At 46.0% G+C, this 9301-nt stretch overlaps 1 protein-coding gene across 1 annotated transcript; it reads left to right on the forward strand.

The window, feature by feature from the left end:
* The first annotated feature begins 609 nt into the window (after nucleotides 1-609).
* LOC141017445 (cortexin-1-like) lies at nucleotides 610-885 on the forward strand. The gene has a single exon (XM_073492171.1). The coding sequence runs from the start codon at nucleotides 610-612 to the stop codon at nucleotides 883-885; it is 276 nt and encodes a 91-aa protein (XP_073348272.1).
* Nucleotides 886-9301: the final 8416 nt, after the last annotated feature.

Consider the following 9301-nt stretch of genomic DNA (forward strand, 5'->3'; position numbering starts at 1 on the left):
GATGAAGATATAAAAATAGGATCATCTTGCAGTAAATCAACCAAACCATTTGAGGGATTCGATACGAAGACGTTCTCTGAGGCATCCCAACGCCGATCATTTACAGCCTGCAAGCACTTTGATTGATCTATGGAACATCTTCGGCCACTCGATTGAGATTTATACATCGCTTTCTAATCACAATAAATGCCCCTCTAGGGCTGCTTTTGGATGACACTTAGGATGATATTGACAAATGAACTGAAGGCCTTGTAGAGATTTGAAGCTGAAGTATTGACCTTAGTGTTTGTCTTGTTAGCTGCTTTTAAGAGAAAGCGAGAGGGACACATGAACAGCAGCCAGTTAACCCCAATTAAACCTCACTGAGCATGTCTCCGCTTGCTGCTGGCTTCACCAGAGGTTTTATTAATTTACACGACTGATTTGCCCCCGCGTTATTTCTGCAGGAACACTTTCTTCGCCCTGTGGATTGAGTTCAACATCTGCCAGACTCCACTATGTGATCTCCTTCTCCATAACAAAGATGACCCTCCATCCCTCATAGCTTTCTGACTGCAAAACAAGACTCACACAGTAAACAACCTTCAGAACATTCCCCTCGCTTCCAACATGAGCGACACAAACTACTGGGTCGTGGACTATGATCTCTCCACTCCTGCTCCCCCCGGGTTCCCCAGGGGCCAGACGGTGCTGCAGCCCATGGCGGGGCAGCCCGAGCAGGGATCGGCTCTGTGCTTCGTCGGCCTCCTCGTGCTGCTGCTGCTCTTCCTCGTCGTCCGCTGCGTCCGTATCTTGTTGGATCCCTACAGCAGCATGCCTTCATCATCGTGGACGGACCATAAGGAGGGACTGGACAGAGGACAGTTTGATTATGCGCTGGTGTAAAGATGAGGGTTGAGCTTGGGATGAGGAGGTGGATGTGTGGAGGCTCTCTTGAGGGACTTTTGATTGATGAGGTTTGCTGCCTGACGACGAGAGACGCTGCAGTACGTGACGCTTGAGTAACGAGTATTACATGCAGCAGGACAAAGAGAGAAGAAGCTGAGACGTCAGAAGTCCCTGCATTCATTTTAATTCACAGTAATTCATGTGTTATCAGAGACTTACGGTGCGTATAATGTTACACTGCAGCTTTTAGAGGGGAAACCACTGCAGGGAGGCAACCATCAGTGCTGCAGTATAACAGTACGTTTATCATGTCATTTTATAATTCTGTAATGTTCTTACAAATCCCAGGGCTGGATCGTAAATGGAGAGCAGAGCTGCTGCAAGAGAGGTCCTGATTGAATAAAAGAGGAATCAGTTTAGCGCAGACATGGAAGTCGTTCAGACGGGTCTGATACACACCGTTACTGCAGATTTAGAGATGAGACTGCCAACTTTATGTGCTGTGTAATGACAGTTTTACCTCTACTGCTTTTCTTTTGGTGTGTAGCTGAACCAAAAGTTTAGAAGAACTTTTTTTTAATTTATTTATTTTTGAATATGATCCATGCTGGATACTGCGAGGCATTTATACCACCTCTAAGATGATCCTCAGGTAAAAAATGATGTTAATGAACCAAAGCCTCTGTGATTGGAGGGAATCGCGTATAATTGTGTCCTGAAATTTGAGCTTAAGCTGCTATTTGTGTCACTCTTTTTACTTTGAAATACACCGTGTCCTAAATTTCAAATCTCATGCCACTATAAAAAGCGATGGTTTATAATACATAACAGTTAATACAGCACACTTTATTGGGGGGTTGTGCTGTTTCATGTCGCTCTCTCCCTTTAAGAGGCTTATGAGGCTCAGTGCAGGGGTCCACAGCGCTGAGTGAATGTGTCATATAAAGTTATGATTATGAAATGCATGTACACCAATTTCCTGCGCCTAATCCTTTTTGCCTTTAGGCCCCGTCCAGCGCACCAGCCAAATCTGTTCAACAGTGCCTGTAGAGATATGAGAAAAGCTAATATCTATTTCATACTAATGATGTTACTGCTCCTTTTGCCACATGTTTTGTAATATTTGTTTCTGTCCTTGTTAAACTGTAAAATCCTTTGACATGTGGCTTTGAAAGACTCTTTATAAATGAAGTTTAGTATCGATGTTTTACTGATTTATTAAAGTTGATTTTCTTTCTTTAATGACGACCAAAGGACTGTTTAATACCAAACTATTATACTCTGCCCAACTTCCTGGATGTAGACTCTTGCTTGTAAAAATTAGATATTTTCCTAATGTTTCTTTAAAGTGGCATTCAGTTTTTTAATGAAATAAAAGCCTTTGTCTTGTCTTGATTTTAGAAAAGTTTCATTACTTTACAAACCTGCAGCACTTAAACACACAAACTTCTGCTCGAGCAAAGCCCATCCTCGCTGCCGCCCTAAAATCAATACGAGCAAGATTTAGAGCAAATGAAATCAATCGAATAATCAATCGGAGGCTCGTAAAGAGACAAAGTCGGTTAATTTATGAGGATCAGCCCTCACAGAGCCAGATCACTCCCCCCCACACAGATGAAATATATCCCTACGCTAACTTAGACCCTCGTCAAAGCACTCTGCTTGTTTGGACAAGAGAGACGTACAAATAAGAGCAAAGTTCAACACATATATATCCATATCAGGTACTCTGATCACAGTATGAGTAACAAAAGTGCTGAACAAGAGTTTGGAGATGAGAATGACATGAGAATGAGATGGGACTCACATATGAAAGACTGCAGCATTGGCTCAGTTTCAGTTGTAGTTGCACAGTTTTATAGTGCATTTAAAAACGCAAACAACCTTAATACAATCAAGTGCCTTCAGGTAATCAAGAAACTATAGACCCTCCAAGTTTGATCACCACTTATCTGCTTTATTCATACACTTTCTCTCCAATAGACCACAAGCAGTTAGGGCTGACTATTGACCATCACCCACCATTATCGTATATTTTTTTAACGTATGTTGTTTTTGGCCTTTCTATGGCTTTATTTGACAGGACAGCTCAGAGATATGACAAGAAATGGGATGACAGAGAGGGGGGGATGACATGTAGCAAAGGGCCACAGGTCTGACTTGAACCCTGGGCCGCTGCAGCGAGGACACAGCCTCTGTACATGGGGCGCGAGCTCTACCAACTGAGCTACTGTGGCGCCCCACCCACTGGCGCTCCACAGGGGTGCGCACTCCATTTTTCAGAGCATTATTCAATATCTTACACACCTTTTGCTTTTAATGCAGTCGATTACTTTTGTGTGACTGTTCCTGCTGCACCTGTGGTGTGTGTGTGTGTGTGTGTGTGTGTGATTTATGAGAGTCTGTGACAGAGATAATATTTTCTTTGCACTCTAGGTGTGATGGTGCAGTGATAAATCTCATGCTGCACACGCATGTATTTACAAAAATAAAGAAACTGACAGAGAATCAGTTTAGAGGTGGAAATTGGTCCACAGTGATCAATAATCTTCATTCTCTTGTATCGAGGCCTGCTGTCACCATTTTAGAGAAATGTTATATAGTTTGTGAGTATTCAGTTTGAGTTAGAAAGATGTGAGAGTGGCATCAATCTTCTAATCTGTTATATATGAAACTATAGTTAGGAGATGTCGATGAAGTGCTAAATCGTTGGCAACTGGACATGTTTCAGTTTCTTGAGTTTCAAGAAACTGAAACAAGTCCAGTCCTGGTAAAACTGTTGGATTTGGACAGTGTTGGCTTTCTGGTATGAAGGTGTGGCAGGTGGCACTGAGCAAGACAAGGGGAGGAGCGCCACCTAGTGGGGGTCTGCAGTACATAGGTGTACCTGTGGCGGGAACACAGATGGAGACATTTGGTTCAGGCCGGTGGAGTGACGCAGGTGCACACCTCATTCCATGCTTTTAAATTCCTGTATTAATAAATCAGATCATTACAAAAATAATAGCAATGACAGAGACCCATCTTATATAATAACAAGAAATAACAAAAAAACAAAAACACTCAGACAGATATTCAGAAACATATTCAATGATTTATATCCATTTAAGTACTAACAATAACAATTACAATTATAATTTTTGCGCTCTGGCTTGTTCCAGTTGCCTAAATTGGACCTAACCCCAACTATTCCTTCACATGCAATTCTCTCTTGAGCCCACCTGATGGAGCTATAGCAGCTTTATAATGTGCAAGAATAAATACACACACAATTATGATAAATAATAATGATATTACTTATTAAATATATTAATATTGCTCAAATATTACAAATTAAAGGCCAGCTGGTTCAGAATTAAATGCTTTTGTTATGTGACTTTTTTTTTTAGAGGCACACAGATAATGTTCTTACATATACAGGCCTAAGGATGTCTTATCACATCATGGGGGCATCTTACAGGACACTTCACATGTTTCTTTCATTTTGAGTTCTCCATAGGTTAATATGGGCCTGATCTCTGGCCTCCATTTTGTTTGGGTCAGGCTCCTTCAGGTGAGATGTGGGCTGACGGGTGGCCATTTTCTAAGAGTAGACCGGAACGTTCCATGGTCGCCATGGTTTGCCTCCTGGTGCATCCTGGTGCATCATTCGGTCCGGACCAGCACATAACAAGACTTCTGACCATCAGAAACACTTTCAGAAAATTTCTACTTCAACTTGATGATTTTCTCGACGAAACAAGCATCTACGGAAGATTATTTTGAATCTCAACACTTCCTCAAGGCCCAGTGTCACTGACAAGAGGACTTTTGTCAAGAAAAAAGTGAGATTTAGTTGTTTTGCGTGTGTTTTACCACAAACCCCTTCAAAATCCACTGATTTAAGCTAACATTTATTGCTAATATTGGCAATAATTACAATTTAGTGTCATTTAATCTAATGGGACTGAGTTTGACACAAACATTTTTTTTAAAAAAAAACCTTTATTTTAATAGTTTATTTCATGTTGTCCTGACCAACACAGACACTCATCAGCAGAGAGCTGTTAAACCACTGCAGACAGACACTTGTTCTCCAGAAAAGGTGAATGTGCCTATTGTGCTGAAAAGACACACTGTCTCCATATTTTCATTAAGGGTTAGTCATGGTGCAGCAGGAGGTCTGCAGGTTTGTCAGTCAGCAAGAGAATTTAAAATTGGCATATTGTTGAATGGAGTCTGGTGCAAATTTCACTTTTCCCAAAAGGGATCTGAAGGAGTCTAAGATTTAGCTCTCAGACTCTTAGCAGGACAAACTGTGATTAGATATCAGTGGTTGGAAATACCAAAGTACATTTATTCAAGTACAGTACTTAATAATTCAAGTCATGTTATATTTTCATAACTTGAGCTACTTTGAGACAAAAGTTGGTATTCAGACAGCAACTGGTGTGAATTTGTAACAATTAATCTGGCTCCAGCTCTCTGACAATATTATGTTATGATCTTATACTCTATAATCCTTCAAAGGCTCATTTATTATTATTATAAAATAAATTCTGATTATTTTATTTATTAACACTGAGCTCATTGCAATCATTTATTTCAAATGAGAGAGTTTGACAAAAACATGCAGTCACAATTGTTATAGTAAACTATATTCTGTGCACTTCAACTTTATGTGTGCTGACTCATGAGTGTGTTATGATGTTGTGTTGTCAGATGGATCAATGTAAGGTGAGGACAGCTATCCTCATCGAAGCCAAGCCCATCAGGCCACAGGTCGTCCGCTTCAGGGTCCCAGCAGCAGCCTCCCGCAGTGGCTCCCCAACAAGGTCAGGTCGTTCCTCCTGTAGCTCTGCGTCTAGCGCCCCTGCTTGCTCCTCCCCTCGCCCCACCTTGGGCTCCTCTTCCAGCTCCTCCCCTCGCCCTACCTTGGGCTCCTCTTGTAGCTCCTCCCCTCGCCCTACCTTGGGCTCCTCTTCCAGGGCACAGGGTGGGGCGTGAGGAGGAGCTGGAAGAAGAGCCCAAGGTAGGGCGAGGGGAGGAGCTGGAAGAGGAGCCCAAGGTAGGGCGAGGGGAGGAGCTACAAGAGGAGCCCAAGGTAGGGCGAGGGGAGGAGCTGGAAGAAGATCCCAAGGTAGGGCGAGGGGAGGAGCTGGAAGAGGAGCCCAAGGTAGGGCGAGGGGAGGAGCTACAAGAGGAGCCCAAGGTAGGGCGAGGGGAGGAGCTGGAAGAGGAGCCCAAGGTAGGGCGAGGGGAGGAGCTACAAGAGGAGCCCAAGGTAGGGTGAGGGGAGGAGCTGGAAGAGGAGCCCAAGGTAGGGCGAGGGGAGGAGCTGGAAGAAGATCCCAAGGTAGGGCGAGGGGAGGAGCTGGAAGAGGAGCCCAAGGTAGGGCGAGGGGAGGAGCTGGAAGAAGATCCCAAGGTAGGGCGAGGGGAGGAGCTGGAAGAGGAGCCCAAGGTAGGGGGAGGGGAGGAGCTGGAAGAGGAGCCCAAGGTAGGGAGAGGAGAGGAGCTGGAAGAAGAGCCCAGGGTAGGGCGAGGGGAGGAGCTGGAAGAAGAGCCCAGGGTAGGGCGTGAGGAGGAGCTGGAAGAAGGGCCCAGAGTGGGGCGAGGGGAGGAGCTGGAAGAAGATCCCAGGGTGGGGCGAGGGGAGGAGCTGGAAGAGGAGCCCAAGGTAGGGCGAGGGGAGGAGCTGGAAGAAGGGCCCACGGTGGGGCGTGAGGAGGAGCTGGAAGAAGGGCCCAGAGTGGGGCGAGGGGAGGAGCTGGAAGAAGATCCCAGGGTGGGGCGAGGGGAGGAGCTGGAAGAGGAGCCCAAGGTAGGGCGAGGGGAGGAGCTGGAAGAAGGGCCCAGGGTGGGGCGTGAGGAGGAGCTGGAAGAAGGGCCCAGGGTGGGGCGAGGGGAGGAGCTGGAAGAGGAGCCCAAGGTAGGGCGAGGGGAGGAGCTGGAAGAAGGGCCCAGGGTGGGGCGTGAGGAGGAGCTACAAGAGGAGCCCAGGGTGGGGCGAGGGGAGGAGCTGGAAGAGGAGCCCAAGGTAGGGCGAGGGGAGGAGCTGGAAGAAGGGCCCAGGGTGGGGTGTGAGGAGGAGCTGGAAGAAGGGCCCAGAGTGGGGCGAGGGGAGGAGCTGGAAGAAGATCCCAGGGTGGGGCGAGGGGAGGAGCTGGAAGAGGAGCCCAAGGTAGGCCGAGGGGAGGAGCTGGAAGAAGGGCCCAGGGTGGGGCGTGAGGAGGAGCTGGAAGAAGGGCCCAGGGTGGGGCGAGGGGAGGAGCTGGAAGAGGAGCCCAAGGTAGGGCGTGAGGAGGAGCTGGAAGAAGAGCCCAGGGTGGGGCGAGACGTGTTATCCATGATGGTCCTGTCTGGCACACAGTAAGTTTGATCATGATGAACAATTATTTCAAGGATGTCCTTAAGTCTGTTAGATAAGGCTCTGGACAGAACCTTATAGTCTCTACAGAGAAGGGCAACTGGCCTCCAGTTCTTAAGTAGGGCCAGGTTCCCTTTCTTAGGCAGCAAAGAAAGCACCGCTCGCCGACAGGAAACAGGAAGGGATCCTGTTCTGTAACACTCCTGCAACACAAGATGCAGCTCAGGTCCAAGAATATTCCAGAATCGTTTGTAAAAGTCGGTGGAAAGACCGTCAATTCCTGGTGCACGTCCCAACGCCAGCTGATTCACCGCAACCGTCAATTCCTCCAGAGTCAACTCGCAGTCCAAAGTAGCCCTCTCTTCTGGACTGAGCTGTGGAAGCCCTTTCAGAAGCTCCTCACGACAATCCATGCTACATTGCTCTGCCCCAAAGAGGTTAGCATAAAAATCCATTGCACGGCTCCTCATCTCCCCAGGACTGGTGGTGACTCTGCACCCTGGAAGTTCAAGGCAAGCCATCTGCTTCCTCTGTGCCACAGACCTCTCCAGATTAAAGAAAAATGAGCTTGGGCCATCCATATCCTTTAACTGGAGGAAACGAGACCTGACGAGAGCTCCCTTCACTCTCTCCTGCAGGAAGGAACTCAATGCCAACCTCTTCTCTTGAAGCTGATGACCAAGAGAAGGATCAGTATTCCTCTGTAAACCCTCCTCAATGCTCTTGATGCTCTCTTCAAGTTCTTTAACAGCTGCCTTGATCCTAGCAGTGGAATGGGAGGTGTACTGCTGGCAAAAAACATGAATTTGTGCGTTTCCAACCTCCCACCACATCGTCAATGAACTAAAATCATGTTTCTTGATTTTCCACTGCTGCCAAAAATGTTCAAAACTTTGGCAAAAACTACTGTCCTGCAGGAGTTTGTTATTAAAAGACCAGTAAGACCTGATCCTTTCGCCTGGTGTGATGGTCAGCTCTGCACTGACCAAGTGGTGATCCGTAAAACCAACTGGACTGATGTTGCTCTGCACTAGTCTGGAACTGAGACTTGTGGAAATGTAAATCCTGTCTAATCTACCGCGGGACCCGGGACGGCAGCGTCTGCCACCGCGGGCCCACTGCAGGTGTAGTGCCGAGAAGAGACTGCTTGCCGAAAAACGACTGCCCCCGACGGGAACGCGCATCAGTTCAGAGGAAGTGGGCGTAGGTCTACTACAGGTCAGCTGGCAGACGCAGCACCGAGAGAAATGTTTTTTTTACTGTGCAGTCCTGTAGCCCAAGTGAAGAGGCTACGGAAAAAGAACGGCGCAGATAAAAAAAGTAACCTGATGTTTCCATAATGTAGGCTAGTTGTCAACAATTGATGAGGGTAGATGCTTTACCTTGCCACTTTTATTGTTGTTGTTGTTGTTATCGTTGTTGCAATGTGATTTTACGCCGCTTTGATCTATAAATAAAGTCATAATTCAATATCCCTGTTTCAGTGATTTTATAACGAGGATTAGGAAATCAATGCAGAAAAGAATGCAGGAGTGTTTCCACGTCACATTAGATAGGAATCATATAACACATACTGAGAAATTAGTAAGTACTATCAGAGGTGGGTAATAACGATTTACATTTACTTCATTACATTTACTTAAGTAACTTTTTGGATAACTTGTACTTTTAAGAGCATAATTATGAATACAATAATGCAGTATATATAGAACTGTAGGCTAACTGTAACGGATTGCCTTTACATTCTGCATAATATTCTCTGTGTTTGCCAGGTGCATGTACAGTGAATTTGGTCAATATCACTGTGTCACTGTGCAGTCACTTTTCAGCAGGCCCTGCCGAAAAGTGACTGCACCCTGTAACTCTGGATTGCAAGGAGTGATATTGACCAAATTCACTGTACATGCACCTGGTTTCCTCTACTATTAATGCTGAAAAGACAGAGAATGTAACCCCTCCCAATCCAGAGTTATAGGGTGCAGTCACTTTTCGGCAGGGCCTGCCGAAAAGTGATTGCACCCTGTAAGTCCTTATTGCAAGGAGTGATATTGACCAAATTCACTG

Source organism: Pagrus major, chromosome 21 (assembly GCF_040436345.1).
Source record: "Pagrus major chromosome 21, Pma_NU_1.0".
Taxonomy (NCBI): domain Eukaryota; kingdom Metazoa; phylum Chordata; class Actinopteri; order Spariformes; family Sparidae; genus Pagrus; species Pagrus major.